The 21,086-nt window shown below is 41.6% G+C and overlaps 1 protein-coding gene across 15 annotated transcripts in view; it reads left to right on the top strand.

The window, feature by feature from the left end:
* SVIL (supervillin) overlaps window positions 1–21,086 on the top strand; it is a 143,991-nt gene that overhangs the window by 37,639 nt on the left and 85,266 nt on the right. For 10 of the 15 annotated variants that reach the window (XM_080975252.1, XM_080975251.1, XM_080975256.1 and 7 more), the window contains exon 1: window positions 15,531–15,711. The exons of 2 other annotated variants lie outside the window; for them this stretch is intronic. In XM_080975252.1, coding sequence (XP_080831378.1) covers window positions 15,534–15,711 — 178 coding nt within the window. In that variant the 5' untranslated portion in view covers window positions 15,531–15,533. Of the gene's footprint in view, window positions 1–3,431; window positions 3,520–7,356; window positions 7,890–10,909; window positions 11,027–11,851; window positions 11,919–15,530; window positions 15,712–21,086 lie in introns of those variants that run through there. 3 more of the 15 variants (XM_080975250.1, XM_080975260.1, XM_080975258.1) reach the window with 3 other exon arrangements.

Here is a 21,086-nt window from a genome sequence, read left to right as displayed (position 1 = left end):
ACGTTTTCATTAAAAAATACAACAGAGCAGTATACAGCATCTGAAATTACAAAATTATAGTTTTGTAAACTAGGGTGCCAGAATTGGACAACCTTCAGTTTGATAGCTCAGTTGCTAGAGCATGAGACACTTAAACTCAGGGTCATGGGTTCAAGCCCTATGTTGGGCAAAAGATTCCTGCGTTGCTGGGTTGGACTAGATGACCCTCATAGTCCCTTCCGACTCCACAGTTTGATGATTTTATAGTGTATGTACTTTGTTCCAGGACAAAGCAAATCAGAGACCTTGTCAGGACTTGGGAACTGTGCTGTTTCATCTTTTAAACTACAACACAACTGAATAAATCCACAGCAAATGTCTTGTAATTTAGTAAGGCTACTTAACTTTCTGGCTTCCAGTAGTCTTGGACAACCTTCTATAAATTCATCTCTTGATAGCCTGGCTCTTATCTTTACTTCCCTCATGCTGTCTCCTGTATCACTGAATTCTAAATGGTAATCACTATGGGGTAGGGATCTGTTTTGAGGGGTTTGTTTTGGTTATGATGTTACTCAGTGAAGCTCCACTTGCATGCATAGATACATACATACATACATAGATGCATACATAATTTTTTTATTTAGAAAAGATCATCAGCTTATGCAGGAGAGCTGGTGAGAAGGACATCCTACTCACTATGACAGATGGAACTAATACTCTTCTGCCTTCCATTTGTGACTTCTGGCAAAGAAGGACTTGGCTCCCTGTGCAAGTAATCATAGCAAATGTGTTGAGCAGTAGCTCTCCCTCTTCCACTCTATTTAGAATGATGTGCAGTTGGTCTTGTCACCAGGACAGATAAAGGCAGTGTTTTGTTCCCCCCTCTACAGAACTTCCAAAAATAGGCATGAACTGCTAACTATTTGAGCTAATAAGACACTCTTCTTTGAATTAGAAATCTGAGTTGCATGTGAAATGTTGCAAACCATCTCGCTCTTCTTCATTTCATTTATTATGAATGGAGAATTTTAGCATATTATAAGGAGTTTTCTTTTCCTACCTTCATTATCCAGTAGGAATGCTAGTGCTGAGATTCAAGAGTTTCCCATGCTCTATACAAAAGCTTCCTAATGAAGAGGCTGTGGGATGCTTCCTAATCATTTGATATCACGTGAGGGATAATTGACTGGAGCTTTTAAAAATACTTTTCTTCCCTCCATAGAAATAGCCTCAGGTGTGACCATAACTACAGTTACTGGGCCATCTCTGCTGGAGATCTGGTACAGTGTAGTGGTCAAAAGACTGATCTATGATTCAGGAAGACCACACTTCATATCTCATCTCCCCTAAACTTTGGCAAGCCACCGTGTCTCAGCCTCAAAACCTATCCACAATGTGGGTCTAATACTGCTGAATACAATGCCTTATGACAAAACTTTCCAAACTCTGTGTCGTGATACATTAGTGTGTCATGCTAACACTCCCTGTCCTCCTCCCAGGGTTGGAAATGGGTTAGTTTAACCTCCAGTTTGCTGGTAAGACTGAATTACTGTGTTGCGAAATGATGCATGTCTAAAAAGTGTGTCACCAACATGAAAAGTTTGGAAAGCTCTACCTTACAGAGTGGTTGGTAAAGAAATACATGAATAATATATGTATAGCATCTTTTAGTTGCCTTGCTTGTTTCACTCCCCAGTGGGTGGGTCATTCCACTTTCTGAATGAGGATCAGAATGCTTTAAAAGCACAGGTAATATTCAGATCTCAGTGGCACCGGAAAAGAGGTAATGTGAAACAGTCTTGCCCAAGAATAGGAAACCTGCAAATTCTCTGGACATTGCAGGACTCCTGCTTTAATCATTACTAACCCTCCGTCCCCTGCTCACACCTACAAATTCTTCTTCTGGGACCTTATGTATAGACCCCGTCTGCCTGAAGTGTTCCCTTTTATTTTTTTCTTACTAATATGTTGATCCCATCCATCCTACAAGGAACTCAAGCCAATGGACATGGATATGGTTGTTAAGCAGAAAGCTTCCCTAGTTTTTTCTGCTTAACAACCACATCAAGTATGTTAGGCTGAGAGGGAGAGTGGCTGGACCAAGTTCATTCACACACTTCATAGATGAGCAGGAATTTTAACCTGGGTCTTCCTGGCTGTAGCCTGGCACCATGCATGCTATTTATATCAGTAGCCTTAAGCAGTAAGCCTCTCAGCAGTGTATAACATTAGTATTAATATTAATAATAGAGAGAGAGAGAGAGAGCGGGGGCAGCGGCGCAGCATATGACCGCGCTGTCCAGGAGGGTGGGGCATGCTCCTGAGGGGGGCAGCATGCGGAAGGTGCCCTCCCAGGCGCGGATAGCCTCTTGGGTGTATGGAGCGGCACGCGTGCCCTGCAGCCGGGGGTGGAGCGAGCTGCCGATGGCAGACATTTGGTGCGCCGCACGCCCACGACTCCCAAGCCTCCCCCAGCTGTCAAAATGAAGGGGGGAGGGGGAATGCCACTGGCAAAGCGGTGCAGCTCCCCCTTTCCCCCAATGGCTCTGGGTAGGCTTGGGAGTCGTGGGCGGGCAGCGTGCCGAATGTCACCACCCCCTCAGGGATGACACCCGGGGCAGTCCGCCCCCACCGCACCCCCTTCCTCCACCACTGCAGGGGTGGAATTCTAACAGGAAGCACCAGAGTGGTTTATTGGTTAGAGTACTGGACTTGGATCTGTGAGACCAGTGTTCAAATCTCCACTCAGCCATGAAGCCTAACCTGCCTCACAGGGTTATTGTGAGCATAAAGTGGAGAGAAGTGTGTATAAAGAAAAAGGTGATATATAAATGTAATTAATAATACAAATATAAAGCAAGAAACAAACAAATGCAAACGATTCGTAATGGTCAGCAAACCACACAGTTTCATTTGTTCCAAGGCTGAGTTCTAGCATTGAAAACTGATCTGGATCTGAGCCCAAACTCAAAATTAGATCTTGTGAGTGCCCCTAGGTGCCATTTTAAAGCCCTTCCTGTGTGCTGGTCCTAATATTAAACCATGGGTTGTATAAACAGACAGCGGCAGTCCTCTGTGCGTACTAAGGAGTATCTACATGAATTTTATTTCCTCTTTGTAGTGAAGAGGAGCTCGGTTTCTCAGGCGCTTTGTGTTAAGGAAAGGATTTGGCCAACTGGGAAGAAACTGGCTTTAAAGATAGCCTAGCTGCCAGCAATGAAAGCTTGAACTTTAACTTCTACTGGAACAGAGTTACAAACTAGGGAAGCCAAAAATGTCCCTCTGGGTCATTTCAAGCTCTCAGGGAAACTTGAATATGCTAAGTAGAATTGTTTGTGAATGAGCCAATAGAGATGGTTAGGCAGGCAGGGTACAGGCAATGTCTTTTTCCCACAAGTGGGAGGAGGGGTGGGTGAGCCCAGAAGATATAAGCTCAAAACAAAGCCAGGCTGTGTCCCTGAATTGTTCACCTCCACTGGATAAGTGAGGCTTGGTCCAGAGAAAGAGAAGTTGGAGCCATGATTCTAACAATGGAACCTGGTAAGTGTTTTTTATTTCCTAGAGGGGAAAGAATAAAATATTAGGTGCCTGTTTTAAATTATTCTATTGTTTAAAGGAGTATAGTCCCTTCCTTGTTTTTGAGTTCTTATTTGATGTGTGCCTTGTGCCGTGTGAACTTTTCAATGGGCTCTAATTCCCTCTGGATCAGAGAGCACACTATGGGCAAAATAAGTTATTTTATATGAGCTCGTTCAGGGATGCTTGCGATACATTTGTTATGATGGTGCCAGAAGCTGGAGGCGTGATAAACACCGGAGTTGTTAGGGAATGGGAAGGGGGCAGTCTTTCATTTAATGGCAAGCCATTACACGGAGAGCTGTGTGCCCTTAGTATTGAGAAGTATCAAGTATTAAGGGAGGAGCCCTGTGCCAATGAGCAAAGCTTCAGTATGTGAAGTGCAGCCTTCTGGGCTTTTGTTTTGTTTTACAGTGTCGTTTGCTGTCTACTTTCACCATAAGGGGAAAGAAACAAAATCTCTTTTGTGGTTTGTAAATTTCTCACTTTCAGGAGCAAGAGAAAAGGAGGCAATTTATACGCTGGAATTGGGTTGGCTGAAACATTGCAGATAGGTTGCAGAACGTTAGTAATACAAGCTGTGCATAAGTCCATGTGCAGTCCTGGTACAGGCTGTTTCGTTAAAATGGATATGTTGCATTCATCTAACATGTGACGCCTGCACTCTGCCTCTGGACAAATGGATTTTGTTGTGAGTGTGATTGTATCAGTAGTGACTATTTTTTTTTAATGTGGTGCTTTCAGCCTAAGCACACTGCTCAGTTCTAATGTGCATGTTCATTATTCTTTTTAGTATCTAATTTTTATACCGCCCTTCATCTGAGCATTGCAGAGCAGTTAACAATATATTTTGTTTTCCATGCTTATTTCATACTTGTAGCACAAATCTATGCATTTCTACTCAGAAGTAATTTGCACTATGTTCAATGGATGTCACTCCCAGGTAAAAGGGCATAGAATTACAACCTGAGACTATAATCCTAAGTATGCTAACCAGGAAGTAAGAGCCATTCAGCTCCAAGAGACTTTGTTTTGAGTAGACATCCTTATTTTACCCCCTGCCCACAAGGAACCCTGGGAATTATAGCTTTTGGGGGGGGAGGGGCAGTGTTCTTTGGCACAATTCTGTGGCATAAAATGTTTATTTTGTATGTTTGTACCGTACCTTTCCTCCTAAGGAACTCAAGGTGCGGTGTACATAGTTCTCCCCCTTCCCATTTAATCCTCACAGCAACCCTGTGAGGCAGGTATTTGCACTTAGTGGAGATATGTCTTACATCAGCAGTGGTGAACCTCTGGCCCATGGGCTTAATTGGGCCTGCCAGTGCTCCCCATTTGACTCACAAGGCCAGTTAGACAAGAGGACATAGGTTGGCTGTCAGCTTTACGTTGTGTGACGTCAGGTGCAGGACATGGACTTGGTAAAACATCAAATTCCAAAGGCATGAACTGAACTGAGAGTGCACTTAGAGTACACCTCTGGTTCTCCCTTTGTAGCCACAATTAGAACTGGACACTTTGGTGCCTTTTTCTATTGCCCACAAAGGGTTGTCCAGCCCATCCACCCCTTTCAATACTGGTCCTAACAACTGTGCTTTCGGAAACAATGCAGTTATAAGGGCATCCCGGCATCCTAAGCATATGTACCAAATGCAAGAGGGCAGCTCTAGCATTTGCATAATCTCTTACTGGCCCCTGCCATTTAGGCAGAATTTGAAGGTGATCATTAGCTGTAAATAAGCCCCCTGTACTGTGAAAACACAGGCTTAATTAAAGTGGAACCTCATTACCTGAAGCTGTGCTCTGCTTTTTCTAAGCAATATTTTAGAAACAAGATTTTCATCTATTCCTAGCATGTAGTATTCAATGTATACAGATAACAGATGATGGCTGCCTTAAAAAAAAACCCCACACATGTGAATTGTTGCTACTGCTCTCCTGCCGTTTATTCATTGGTTTCAGTCCAAGAGAATGCTCGTTGCTGCTTAGTTTGTAGAGTTCATATGACCTCCTACCCAAAGGGATCATTGCATTTGGCCCATGTCATTAAAGCTGTTAAGTCAGATGGAGGAAGCACAAACCAGATGTTAGTGGGGGTGCTGTGTCAGAAAATGCATAATTAGATATTGCTCTCTGTGGCCTTCTGTTGTAGAAAGAGAACAGAGATGAAGCCTCTTGATAACATTGCCAGATGATGTATCTGGACCATACAAGAATTCACTCTATTGTTATTTGATGTCTGTGATGAAGACATTCATTGTAACTGTCTAATATCATAAGATTGTAAGGGGATACAATCTTGAAGCTTCGAAGAGCTCCAGGCTTCCCTGCCCCATTATATTCCCCTCTGCAAGTAATACAGAGCTTCACTCTTCTATACCCTTGGCTAATTGCCAGCCCAAAAATCAGTGGGCAAATGCCCCCTGTGCCTGTTGATCTTTCCCTAGACACATAGCATCCCTAGACTTGGCTGTTCCTAAGCTGCTTTAAAACAGGGATGGGCAACCTGTGGCTCTGCACATCTTGCTGGGACTTCAACTCCTGCCATCCGGATGCTGTTGGGATCCAGCTCTCATCAGCTGTAGTCAGCAGTTCCAGTGGTGAAGATTCTGGGAATTGTAGTCCAACAACTTCTGAAAGGCCCCAAATTTCTCAACCGGGATTTAGAACTTTAATTGGCTTTATAGATATGTATTGGTATGCTAAAAAATATTTTAAATAAATAAATTTGCTGTATACCACCCTATGACTCTGTGGTGTGAAAGGTGGTATAGAAGTATCTAACCTGGAAGATAAGCTTTGCTGACTGGCATCCACCAGCCCAGGATCTTTTTATCTCAATAGACTTTTGCATGCAGGAACTGATCTTTATCTATCTGGGAGTTCCCAGTTTATCTATCCCAGTTCCATGCATAATGCACTTTTCCTTCCTGGGGTGACTAAAGATACCAGACTTTTATTTTTCGAAGGGTATATGTGCAAGAACTTAGAAACTTGAGAAACATCCTGTGTGGTTCTAATACACTTATGAAGAGTTACCCAACACTGAAGGAAGTAAGAATTTCCTGCCCAGAGAGCTTTATGTGTGATAAAATCCCATGGAGTTTTGGGTTCCACTGATCACATGAAAAGCTTTAATGCTAGTATCTTCCTTATTTTTGTATAGTGTGTTATATTCTTTGCAGCACAAGATCATGTTTAGACTGTTTCCCCCCATAAAAATCCAGGTTCATTGTTTATTTTTCTGTTTCTCACCTTCCAATAACATCCACATAGTAATTAAGAAAGCCTAGTGACTTTTTAAAAAACAACAACAAACAAACCCATCTGTACCTTTTAAAAGAGATCTCTTAATTTTTAAAGTGTGGCAAGTACAGCCTGTATAGTGACTCAGGCAATGGCACTGGACAATTTACTTGGGAAAACAATGCATACAGTACATCTTTTTTCTTTGCTTGGAAGTATCTTCTTTCCTTTTATCCCGTCCTTCCCAGGCTTTTCTTTTCTGAATGACTTGATTTCTTTCTTTCTTTTCCCTTTTGCATATTTTTTTGGAGGGGTTTGAGGGGGGAGGTGCTGAAAACTGGAAATGAAAGCTAGGACTGAAACTTTCTGACAGTGGGGAAGGACTTGGAAGTAGCTGCAGGCCAGGCCTGTTGTAACAGCTGATATGATCCTTCTGCATTTCAAGAGCTATTTATGGTCGATTAGCTGGTATCAAAGCTCCACTGTTCAGCCCATAAAAGGTTGGTCCTGTGTGAAGTTACCACACTGCATTTGGCTTAGTCCTCTTAAGTTTGAGAGCCTGTAGTTGTCTGTGTAAGAATCCCAATGATGGATGGAAATGCTGAACTGCGGGATTGCTCTGTTGAGGATTTCAGGTGTCTGAGGACATTTAAAGAGAGGTTTTTGCCAATAACATTTTTGTCCAGCCTTTCATTCCTTGGAATATAGCTTTTGCACACGTTCTCTGCTTGGTGCACATACGCCACTGGAAAGCCCTGTTCTAAATTCATCTGGCTCTGAATCATCTTGGCCACAGCTGTGCCTGTGAAGCCTGCATGCTACTGACTTGTGTGATGTGTCACTCTGTTTTCTTAGTACCTGAATGTATGTTGTTTCGGAGAGAAATTGTAGCTCAGCCGAGGAGCCACTTCTGAAATGAAGCCTAGTTTTTACTGTTGGATAAAAAGGGCATATATATTTTTTATGTTTTACTAGGGCATATATATTTTTTATTTTGTGAATTTTCTTTCTGCAAGGGTTTTTGTTTTGTTTTTTAATACCCGGGCTAGGATTTAAAATATACAAACCCAAACGCACAGGATTTTGAAGTAAGTAACTTTCTCTCTTCCTTCGATGCTTGACGCCAGAAGTTTTCGAAGCCAGTTGCTTGCAAATGTTTGACTGCTTTGTCAGGTTGAATTGTGACTGAGGATTTCTTTCCCCCAGAGCCTGTGCATGTCAGTCATTCGAGGCATTTTGCATCTCTCTTTTCTTCTTTTGCCTATGGGGTGATTTAATTCTCACAATGGATGGAAAGTTTGACAACACTTAATGCCTTCTTTGCGTGAAGTGTGTGACAATTAAAAAGAATGTGTTGACCTTTAATATCTCTGTGTTACAGCAGATTGCAAACACCACAGATAACACAGTCTGAAAAATGGAAATTTTATATGCTCTTTATTGAAAAGTATGAAATACTTTTTTAAAACTGAAATATGTTCCTCGCTAGCCCACTGCCAGCTAGTTTAATGCTAGGCTACTTCTCAGGCTCTGACTGTGCTGAATACGCTCCCCCCCCCCCCTCTCTGTGTTGTTCTTGAATTGACAACTGGGTTGCACTAGCACCAGTTTTCACAAAACCAGTAATCATCTTTTGGGAAAGAGGAGGAGGTGGGGAAGATGAGTCCTATTAATTTTTCTATGGAATAATATCCCAAATAAAATGTAGCTTGCTAGCCAAATACAAATATTTTGAGAGGGTTGGGCTAGATGATTTTATGGTTTCCTAACCATTAGTCTACAAAGCTAGCATAAGTGCTCCCTTTTGGCTGGTGTGTGTGTGTATTCACTTCTCAGGAGTGGACAGCCTTTGGTCCTCCAGATGTTGCTAGAGCTGATAAGAGTTGAGAGTCCTGGCCATTGGCCAGTCTTACTGGGGCCTGATGGGAGCTGCGGTCCCAACAACATCTGGAGGGCCATATCTCATCCATCCTTGACTTAAATGCTGTATTTCTTGGCATATGCTAAGAACAAACTGTGACCCAGGAAGTCCTCAGTTCAAATGTTACTTCAGCCACAAGGTCACCAGATTGCCTTAGGCAACCATCTCCTCTTCAGTGCGGCTCTTGCCACTTTGCCCACCTTTTGTTGTATCCAAAAACACTTTGAAATGTGCTATACTAAAATGTGCTAAGTATTATTCATTGCATGCAATTTGCCATTCTTCACAAATTAAGATCAGCCTTTAAAACTACCTATGTGGGAAATGAAAGCAGTCACCCATACAGCTTCTTCTCCTTTTTTAATTGAAAAGCCTGTCTATATCCTTGTAAATAGAAAGAGCATTCTTTCTATTTCCTTGTAGAAATATCCTTGTAGAAAAGAGCATTCTTGAATAGAAACAATATTGAAAAGGTGGGAAAACTGAGGAAGAGATGACAAAGAATCTTGGTTGGTTTATTGTAGAGATCCTGTGTTCCAGTCCCATACTTAATTTACAAGAGGAGAAACTTCACAAAAATCCAGACACCTTTGAGAACACCTGTGCCCTCTTCTTTAGCCCTATGGTTCTCAGGTTGACCAGTGCCAGGCAAGCGTAGCCAACTGAGTGTCCTTCCAGGTGTTGTTGGACTTCACCTCCTATCAACCCCAGCCAGCATGGCCAGCGATCAGGGATGATGGGAGATGCAGCGTAATTCACTTGGAAGTTACCTACTCCTGATTTAATCTCCTACTGTTTAAACATGTGCCCTCATTTTGTCTTGGTCTTAAAGCTAAAGTGCTGCTGCTTAGTTGATTTATTTTTTACTTAACTGAAACATTTATATCCCTGCGCTGCCACCCACCCCAACAAAGGCTTGGTAAAATGGCTGAAAGTCAAAACGCAAATGCACATGCAATCACTATAAAAGAAATAACACAGTCTGTAAACTAACCACTTCCAAAAAAACCAACAGTGGGCAAAATGCTGGCAGAGAAGGGACAGCACAAACATTTCTCTGAGAGTGGAGTTCGGTGTCTTGGTTCTATTGTTGAAAGGACCCTTGTCCTGGGTAACTTCGCCATTAGATTTCAACTGGTAAAAGGTCCCAGATAAGAGCCCAAAGACCCTTAATGCAGCAATGTGCAGCCTGTGGCCTTCCAGATGATACTGGGCTCTCTTTAGCCCCCACCAGCATGGCCTAAATGTCAGGGGTGATGGGAATTGTAGGCTAACAACAAAGCTGGGAGGCACCATTTGGCTGCGCGTGATTTAAACTCCTTTATCTGTGCATCACTGCCTTCCTGGGTCTCCCAAAACACAACCCAGCACTCTTATTCAAGATATAGGTGCTGATAGGCCAAATGCTTTAAGTCAGTGGTGTGCTCCCAGGACTTAAAGGTGTGGGTGGCCCATTTTAGGTAGTGGAGAGCAGTTATGAAATCTTTACTCCTGCGAAAGAGTTATTCAAAGTAGGAAATAGCAGTTATTTAATCTGCCTTCATAAAACATAGAAAAATAAAAGCAATTTGTCAAGCACGAGCCCCACCCCCTGCAATAAACCACCCCATCACTGCCTTGTGTTCATGTGCATTGGAGTAATACCAGAAGGGACTCTACTGTGAGGAATGACTACATAGAGAATAGACATTAGAGAATGTGTTCCGTAAATTGTATCCTAAACTGGGATGGGTGGGAGTGGGGGCTACCCATGTAGTGTCTTCTCAATGTTGCTGGAGTCCAGCTCCCATCAGATCCAGCCAGCTTCCGGAGGGCATTTCATTGGCTCCCCCTGCCTTAAGCAGGATGCATGGCCATTAAAGCCACTCATGTGTGTAGCAGTTATTCCCATAGTCATAAGGAGGACCAAAGTTTTAAAAGAAGTCAACACATTTAAGATCCTGCATAGCGTGATCTTTCTAATCTACCGGTTTTGCTATTTGCTATCCCGTTTTGCTGATTGAATTTGCCATCCAAGTAAATGGGAAGAATTAAGGAATGTGACCATTTATTCCATTGTTGTTTGCCTCATTTGCCAACTTTATATGTATAAACTGCTAATAGTTGATGTTAATTATAATTATTGATGAGATGCAGCTTTGGGAGTGTACCAGTGTAGTAGGATCTCTCTGACTGCTCATCTTCCAGAAGCATTGCTGTCGATGAAGAAACCTTTCTTTAAGCTTCTACATTTCCTTCCTGAGAAAGATTCCACCCTCTTGTCAGACCGAAAGGCATAATTTCTTCCTCTAACAGAAGTAGTAGGTAAGCGCTTTCTTAAAAACACTGTTTCAAGAAATAAAACAATTGCATGGCTGTGTTTGAAAGCTGTTAGATGGAGAGATTTTGTTTTCATTCATAACTTCAGTGAGGAGAATGTATTCCAGCTGAAATTTGCTGTGAGCAAATAAGAATGCAACCCAGCTTTAGAAAAAAAATTAAATAGAACATGGAGAATTAACAATCTTAAATCTTTACTGAAATAAAAGTTTGCAGGGCTCACTTTCCTACTTGAATGTTGTATTTACTCTGTTAAATAGTCATGCAGCTTGAGACTAAAATGAAGAGGATAGAATCTTGGTGCAAATATTCTTTATTTACAAGATTTCCTACACATCCTTTACCATAAGGTCCCAGGGAGAATTAAAACAATACAAACATAATATAATATACAATGCAGCACAATATAAAATTATAAAAGCAATTAATTATCACGACTGTGAAATAAAACCATTCCAAATAGAACAGTATGCATTCAACAAAAGATAAGGGCCCCACAAAATGAAAAACCTTTAACTGTTCATGGCCAGGATGCAAAGATGTTGATACAAACCTTGACTATGAATCAGCTGCTCTGGGTGCCACTAATCACAATTCCTACCAGAGATTTGGAGACTGCTCATACGAAGCTGTGCCATAACCAAGAGTGATTCAGGCAGCAAGCCTGCAGATTTTTTATTTTATTTTGCTGTAAACATTTTGTGTCCCACCAGCTACAAATGAGAGCTGGTGGTTTCACAACCTGTAAGGCCAAGGGGTGTGGAACCTGTGACCCTCCAGCTGTTGTTGCATTTCTACTCTGACTTGCCTTAACCCGCATGGCTGATGGCCAGGGATGATGAGGGTTGGAGTACATCAACATTTGGGACTCAGCTAGGTGGGTAAAGAAAAAGCATTTTATATGTGTTGTATATTCATTATAGAGAAGTTTGGTGGAAGATACAGCAAATGTTAGGCTGCATTTGTGGATCATACTATAGCTTCAAACAGTCTGCTTTCTTAAAAATGTGGATCTTAAGTGTTTCCAGGTCTGTACAATAATGTTTGCTATGTTGGGGAGATCTCCTATGATGTCCTCCATGATGGAGCATAAAATAACACAATGCAGATTATGCCATACTGTTTGCTGTTTGAGAAAGTAGAGCAGTCAGTGGATTAATGCCGTTTTCTGGAAATATAAATGATTTGGCTGCCGCATGAATTATTCAGTTTGTATCTTTTGATTCCAGATGGAAACGTAAAACTTATTCACAGTGTTACTAAAACGGCTTGTGATATTGAACTTCACAGAATAACGTGTCACAGACTTTATATAGACGCTGCAGTTGTGCTGGCTTCTGTCTTGAGTATGTGGAGGAGCAGCCTGGATATGTCAAAACAATTGGTGGAGAGAAGCTTAAGACTGCAAAATATTGGAAAAAAAGGCCAAGGCTTCCAAGGACTAGTCTTGAGAATACTGCTGTTGATTTAACCCAGAAAACGTGGAAGAGGGTGAAACAGGAGTAGATAAGCAAAGTGCTTGGAGGAGGGGGTTACACTAGTCCTATTAGCATGCTAAATATCCTGACTTCCAGCAGGGGGATTAAGAGGCACATTATATAGAGCTCTTATTTCAGCTGCTGATGTTAAATTTGTGCAAGTGACCCAGATGGAAAGATCAGGTGCAGAGTAGTGAAAGATGGATAATGTTAGATTAAATCTGCATTGTACATTTATCAGAGGATCTGCCCATCCTTCCTGATCGGAGGAAAAATGTGTTTGCCATTTAACAGATTCTGGAATTGTTGTAGTACCAGCAGACTGTTACCAGATACTTATAGAACATTTTAAATGCTGAGGGACTAGAGAAGTAATGAGAAGTTGTGAACAAGAAAAAGCATTACAGAGTCAAACATGATTATTGTTGTATCTTAATGTTGCTGGGAAGCTCAAGGTTGGGTTAGATGTTTGTCCACAGAGTGACAGCCTACACGGAGTGCAGCAACCAGTCTCAGGAACAAATGTGCCTGATAATTGCACAAAGAAAAATGGGCACTAGGCTTTTATATATATAAAAATATGCATGTGACCACTGTGCTTCTCATTTTTCTTGATTCCTTTTGGAAGTGGGGAGATAGAAATTGGGTGACTCACACCTGTGGACAAGTACAAATGGCTAAGATCAAACAGCTGGGTCACACATGACTTGTGTACAGTGGTAGTAAGTGCATGGAATCCAATGATCCATCTCTACCATCTGGGCTGTCAGTGCTTCAAATAATAAGGCATTTAATTGACTATCCTTCCAGTTCACTCATGAGTGTATTTGGGTCCAGTGGCAGCTAGTTGCAGTAGCTGGCAGGTTGTGGGCTGGTTTTTAGCATCTGCAGCATCTGTTTCATGAGATTTTGCACAGTTGAGTATTACAGCAGAAGTGGGCAGGAAGCAACGCAACTTGCCCTGTTCGCATCATTATGTAATTAATGAACCATCTTGCAGTGTAGGAGGATGTAGTGCTGTATTGTCAGGCAGACAAACAAAATAGTATAATGGTGTTATCAACAGAGAAAGAAAACTTCCTGTATTTCGATCTTCAACCCAACCGAGATGGAAAGAGCACCAGTCTATAAATCTTGAGAATTTTGCAGTGTTTTATTACCTTTAGCAAAAGTGTGTCTGATTTATCTCCCTGCTAGCTCAGCTTGGGTGCATCCAAGCTGGGCGGGGTAGGATATATAGGGGGGAGTAAAAAGCTGATCTGTTAAGGAACATTTCTTTTTCTTCATATAATATTGATAGAAGTGTTCATGAGGAGCTTTCCTTTTATAAATGCTGGAGCAGGGCTGCTCTGCTTGTCACCAGCTCAGCTGAACTCTATCCTCCAGCCATGTAAAGCAGACTATTGTACTAGGGTCTTGGTAAAGATCCTGGGTTTTGCCACCTGCCTGGAATATTAAAAGGGAGAGAATTGCCACACACATGCCATGGCTGGTGGATCTGTGTCTGGCAAGTCACCTTTTGCACTGTGATTGATCATTTGCGCCACCAGCACTGTGAAATGTTGTTGTGATTGTCTCTCATTTGAGAGGAAACTTAAGCTTGAGTTTAATAATAATAATAATAATTTATTATTTATACCCCGCTCATCTGGCTGGGTTTCTCCAGCCACTCTGGGCAGCTTCCAACAGAATATTAAAATACAATAGTCTATTAAACATTAAATTCTTCCCTAAACAATGCTGCCTTCAGATGTCTTCTAAAAGTCTGGTAGTCGTTTTTCTATTTGAAAAACAAAGTTTGATAGAAGTTTGTTGCATCTCCCGGTTTAAGCAGTGAATTAAAGAGTTAGTGGGAAAGGAAAGGTTGGCTTCTGTTCGAGATTCAAAAGAGAACAAAACTGAATGCTGCCTGATACTCAGAAAGCTTATTTTACATGTGGCGTAAATTACCCTTTGAAGCAAACTGAAGCAGTCATTGGCTCTGAGATGGGAAGGAATCTGAGCAACTGACTGTCGCATTTTCTTCTTCAGAGTGAGTAATTTAAGACACATTATAAACACAGATTAAGTTGCTTCAGTAGTCTTTGCAGTTAAACGAGAGAGTAGGAAAAAAGTGACATTGAGGTTTGGAGAGGTAAGCCCTACAAATTTTTAAAGCAATCCAAAATGTTTCTTTAGACTTGAGATCCAAAGGTTGTGTTTAGATTTAACATTCCAAGTAGTTAAAGTTTTAGCTGCTGTGTATAGAGGGCACTGAGACATGGACACAAAAATTCAAATTTCCCTCTGATTAATTAAGCAAATACAGCATTTGTCACACTTACAAAATAATGGTTTCTGCTGTTGTTATCCATTTAAAATCTAGCTGGGAGCAGCTGATCAGTGTCTCTGCATGACTAGGGCACATAGCAGATGTTAGATCGTCTGTCAGAGAAGAGGCAAGGCCTGAGTCCCAAGCCAAACATGATTTACTGCTTATTTTACACTCTCTTACCCTCCAACATGTTGAGTCCCAAAACTAGGTTCTGTGTCTTCCCAGCTGTGCTTCCACGGAAGTCATGTGACTCGCACAAAATCACAGAGCCCCAAAGATGTGCTTTCTCCAGGGTGAGGTCTTGGTGCAAAATCATGCAAGATCACAGTACCCAAAATGACCACCTTGCTCTGGTGAGGAAAAAAGGGATGTCCTGTTTTTTTCCCTGGGACACTTGTGGGGTATGTACTGTACTCTAACTTGCTCAAAGAACCTCTCACAAAGAAAACCATCCCAGAAGTAAAGTTGGCCAGAATGGCATTTGGTTGAACAAAACATCTGTGCAGACATCTGCATTTGCTGTTATAAAGAACAGTCTTGAAACATCCATTGTTGAGACAAATTTTGTTTTGATTGGCCTTTGTCAAATGTTAGCTTGTAAGAGGACCACCAAGGCATAAAGCATGAAATGTCATTTAAAAATTGGTGCTTTTAATAGTGCATTTATTTTTTTGTACACAGGATTCATGAGTCTAAAAGCATGCTAGTCAATATGCACATTAAGTCTGCAATAAGTTTGCCTTCATTGCTTTGTTTGTTTGTAAAATGGTGCAGATCAGTGGGGAGATGGAAGAGGCACCATCATGAAAGTGCTTGCTGGGGGGCAAATTGCAACCCACTGCTAAAGACCTTCCTTCTTGCCCCCAAGGTTTTCAGTGGTGAGTTGCTTTGTGTTCCAGGCTAAACTTCTTTGGACTATAGCCTTTGTCTAACTTCCTGTTCACATCAAGGGAGACATCCAAATTGTGTGTGGAGATCACAAATTTTAATGTTTTTTAAGGAAATTGTTTATGCGCAAAACCCCATCACCTAAATTCTACAATTTAGATTTCCATCTGGAGTTTAAAAAGGCAGGGATCAGATTTGCAAAACAGTTGCAGAAAGGAACTGTTTTATTCCTTGCCTCCCTTCTCATGAGTTCCGTTCCTTGCTTTGCTGCCTCTGCCTATTCCCATTTGCTTTCTTATCTCTGCAAGCCTTTTCTGATTTATCCACCGCACCACTCTTACTACCTGTTCCCTTTCCTGGACTGCATCTCTGACAAATTGTTCCACATTGTCTTTCATTTGGGTAGCTTAGCCAGACTTTGCAAAGAGATTGTAGAAATATCCCCAGCGTCAGGCATAGAGGAAGTGCCATAGCTCATTGATAGAGCTGCTGCTTTGCGTGCTGAAGGTTCAATCCCTGGGATCTCCAGGAAGGGCTAGGAGAGGCCTGGGAGAGCTGCAGCCAGTCAGTGTTGAGAGTAAGCCAGCTTCCTATTGTCCAAAGAATAAAAAGTATTTATGAAGAAATGAGTTCCCTAAGGCTTAAGGCTGATTTTCTGTTGCTTTCACATTGTTTTAAAACATATTGTATTTCTGTTATTTTTGTCTTTAAACCTATCTGAATTGCGCAAAGCACTTTGGTCCCATGCTAGCATGAGGAGGCGAGACATGAGCATCCTACACAACAACAAAGTAACTGCTACATAAATGGGGTGGGAGTGGTCTGGAAAGGTCCCTGGGGTGCTCCCCAAAAGCCTTGGTGGAAAAAGAGAATTGCTTGATTGAGAGGGATTTCAGAGGGTAAGCAAGGGCAGCCAGCTGAATAACAGTATCTTAATTAAACTCTTAATTCAGCCTGACCACTGGATGATTATTTTTCTTCTTCTTGGCCGCTTGGAACATTGCAATGGGCAAGCCGCCATATTTCCCAGATCAAGCCGTTTTTATGATAAGTGCAGAGACTTGTTTTTCTCTGCTCTCTTTTCTACAACCTTGGAGGATAATGCACTTATATTTAAAGCAAAACATGTCCATTTTGTGTATTATGGGAAGCAGAAGCACATGGCTGTACTCTTGGAGCCAACTGAAGATTTCGTTCATTTTGCCAAGCCATTGCCCGCTTGCATGTGGCCAGTACTCATTTTATGAAAACAGCTAGGTGCACAGATGGCTCTTACTTGTTTCCAAATAAAGGCACAGCTAAAAAGAGTTCCGTTAACCGTCTGGAATGTAAGGAGTTGCACAGGGAAAGGACCTCAATTTGTGGGCTGAACGGAGATGATTTTCCGGTTGCAAGCTCAGTGGTGGTGGTTATGTAAATTACAAAACCAAGAAATTTTGGAGTATGCCTGTGGGAGAGAGCGAAGAGATCTAAAACACCACCGCTCTGACCCTGGAAACGGGCTGCTAGCAGGACTGACGTCTTTTGGAATGTTCATTGACAGCGTTTAGAACGTTCATTGACAGCTAGTTAAACAAGAGAAATACATTGTTTCTACTGTCTCCGGCTGCTTTAAAAAGGAGTAAAAGTAACTGAAAATTGAAACTAATTTGAAACTAATTTTGGATTGTTTAAAAGAGGATACTATTGACTATTACAAATAGAAAATGTTTCCCCCTAGTGGAAGCCTTTGAAACCAGTTGCTTTACAAGAGCTGGGCTAGGGGAATTTCCAGCTGCGAGTTAAAAACCGTGAGACTCTGGGACTGACCTTGAATCTTTTAAGTGTTATGGTAAATGGAAGAGGAAAAACAGACCAGTCAACTGCTGACAAAACATTAAGGTCTGGGAGGACTTGGCAACAATCCAGGAGAGGTCCATCATTAGGCCCCCCTGCTTCTTCTGTTGCTGCCTTTGTACCAGTGTATTTAAAACCAAGAGGAATGTCGACAGAAGAGGCTTTAGTGGCTGCATTATATAAGATAAATGACTCATTGGATCAGCTTAACAGGAAAATGGACACGATAAATGCGAAAGTGGATGTTTCAATTACTAAAATTAACTTAAATACAGAAAGTATAAATAATACCAATACAGAAACCACCCAGAAATTGATACAGGAACCTATTTTGATATGGCAAACTGCAGAGGAAGCCAGGGAAAAAGCTGTTGTTGCTGAAGGTAAAGTAACACAACTGGAGAGAAAGAGAAAGAGAGCCCCAGCCCTACAGAGGCAATTTGATGAACATAAGTTGACGCTTGCTATGACTGAACTTAAAGAAAAACAGACGAATTTGAGGATTAGAGTTCACCTTTGGTGGACATGCCCAAGGATTAAGACACTTTGGGAGATGATTCATAACGAAATGAAAAAGGTACTTAAATATACCCTTTTGAAGAAACCAGAGGCCGTTCTCCTGGGCATGGTCGGCCAATTGGTGTTAAAGAAGGATAGAATTTTATTCACGTATGCAACAATAGCAGCAAGAATACTCATTGTGAAGTACTGGAAGACACAAGATTTATCCATTCGGGAAGAATGGCAGATGAAGTTGATGGACTATATGGAATTGGCGGAAACGACTGGCAGAAATCCGAGACCAGGGAGAAGAGTCGGTGGAAGAAGACTGGAAAAAGTTTAAGACTGTTTATAGAAATACTGTAAAAATAATGAATGTTAGAAAAATGTTGGAATGAAGTTATATGGCTTTAGTAGAAATGCTATAAGGAATCAAGTATAAATAGATTAATAGTGTATTAAAGGGAAAAATAAGGTTAGAATATGTTAAGATAATTATAGGATAGAAAACAGAGGAAGATGGAAAGGAATTGCTGAAACAATTAACAGAAGTGGAATACAAAAAGGGAGGTGTGAGGAGGTCGTGGAAATAAGGGAATGAAAGATAAGATATTGAAATTGTTTTGTGTTTTAAATGGTTTGTGTCTTGTTTTGTTAGTCTTATGTTGTTGTTTTTTGGGTTTTTTTCTGTTTTGTTGTGTTTAAACAGTTGGAAAATTAATAAATATTATTTTAAAAAAAACAAAAACAAAACCAAGAAATTTTGAAGGTTTCAAAAGGTAGTCTTCTGTATATAGGTGCAGAGCTCATTTTTGTAGTCCTTGAGGTGGCCTTGCTACAACACTGAAATTGCATTCTTTGAAATGGCATTTTAAGTGCTGAATGTTGAAGAGAACGTTCACATTCTAGAGCTGCTCTAGTGATAAGAAAGGCTTGGCTCCTAAGCAAGAAAGCTGGCATGCATTGTGCCTTTTGTATCTTTGACTGAAATTAGCAGAGTGCATTCGTTTTAAGAAATGAATAAAAAGCCTATGTGTAGGCCCATTTTCATTTTTCATCTTGGAAGTGTCCAAGCTGCCTAAGTTTGGTACAGATTATATTGAGGACTGAGCAATGTGCTAGATTTGCATGTGCAGGGAAATTTTAATGTTTGGGTTTATTCAAATACATGATACCCCATGAGGATGGTATATTGCTACCTTTCACAAACCTTTCCTCGACGTGCTAGTTTTCTAAGTGCCTCTTTCCCATGTTAGCTTTCTAGGTGCAGGGTGTGTGTGTGTGTAGCCAGGCTAGCATAATGTAATGGAGGTCAGATATCTCTCATGAAGCTCCTAAATGCAAAGATAAAACAGCCTGTTGCTGTTGTTTAGTCGTTTAGCCTGAGAAACCTCAAAAGACTGAAACAGACAGACAAAACAAAAACTTTGCTGCTGAAACCACAAAGAAATATAGCTTCGTTCTCACACATTCAAGAGATAATGACGTAAATCTAAGTTGAACCTCTTTGGGTTGCAGATGCAAGCTCATATGACACTGTGTTTTGTGGTGTGTGTACGTGCAGTGTGTACACACACAGTGTGTTATATGAGTTTACATCTGCAGCCTAAAGTGGTACAAGTGAGATTTACGTCATCCGTTGCATGTGTGAGAGAGAAGCCATAGTTCCTCATGATTCGAGCAACCAAGTTTTTGTTTTGTTTGTTTCAGTCTTTTCGGGTTTTTTCAGGCTGTTTTGTTTTTTGCACTTAGAAGCTTCCTGAGAGAGATTCAACCTCCTTTATATTATGCTACCTGTCTGCCCACTGCCTGCATGCCTAGTCCCACAAGGGTATCTGCCAGGATAAACCATGCTTCCTGAAAAGATTTTTAACCCCCCACCCTCAACCCCAGAGCTGTCTCCAATATTTTTTGGGGGGGTGGGGAGTGTGTCCTCTGATAGATCGCTTCAGCTGCTAGGGGGCTCTGGAGAAGTGACCTGGTAGCTGAATGTAGCCACCTTTTCTGTTTCCCAGAATGTGACAGTGATTCCACTTCAGAGACCTAGAATTGTGAGAAATTAAAAAGTGTGGCTAGGTCCAGCTGCCTGGTGCTGGCCAGAGTACGGTCATACCTCGGGTTGAAGTAGATTCAGGTTAAGCATTTTCGGGTTTCACTCCATGGCGACCCAGAAGTAACGGAGCGCGTTACTTCTGGGTTTTGCCGCTCGTGCATGCACAGACGCTCAAAATGACATCATGCGCGGAAGCGGCGAATCGCGATGCGCTGTCTCGGGTTGCGTTTGCTTCAGGATGCGAACGGGGCTCCGGAACAGATCCCGTCCGCATCCAGAGGTACCACTATACTGGGGCAGAACATTTATTTAAAGGGGACCCAGTGCAGCCATCAGCAGGCAGGCCTTCTAGAATAGCTGCGCTCTAGTAGATTCAAAGAGCTGATACCAGCCTTGTTTGTTTTTTGGACAAACCTGGACCTGTGTAAAAACAACTGTGGAGCCCACGGTGTCAGCTACACTAGTACTGATGGCTGTAATAAGGTGTCTTAAGACATTTCTGCACCTACTCTTCAAAAATTGTGTAGCAATTAGCCTGAGACTTTGGAGACCTTCTGCCGGTTGGTGTTGTAGACCATAGCTGGCTAGGTAGATCAAGGAGATGACTTAGCATAATTCAGATTCATGTATTCAACTGTGGTGGGGGGTTGAAATGACTGGGATGCAACACCGTCACTCATTTCTTTAATGGGTTTTGAAGTGGGTAAAATGCTGCATCCTGTTTATAACAGAAGTTGTGCAAAAGCACGCTTTGCTGTTGACATTTTCTGATATGTAAACAAGTACAGCCTCTCTCTCTCAAAAGCATAACTAATTGTATTGAACATTAAGAGAGCTCAGAAAGCAAGGGATTTAAAACTATAAACTTCTGACTAACATTCAGATGAGTAAATATACACTTTCTAGAGTTTAAAAAGTGGCATAGGGATTTTGGCAAAGATTTTGGTGAAAATAGCTCTGTTTCCCCACCCGCAA

The sequence above is a fragment of the Podarcis pityusensis genome, assembly GCF_964106645.2.
Source record: "Podarcis pityusensis genome assembly, chromosome: 12".
NCBI classification, from domain to species: Eukaryota; Metazoa; Chordata; class Lepidosauria; order Squamata; family Lacertidae; genus Podarcis; species Podarcis pityusensis.
This window is presented reverse-complemented; position numbering and strand designations above follow the sequence as displayed.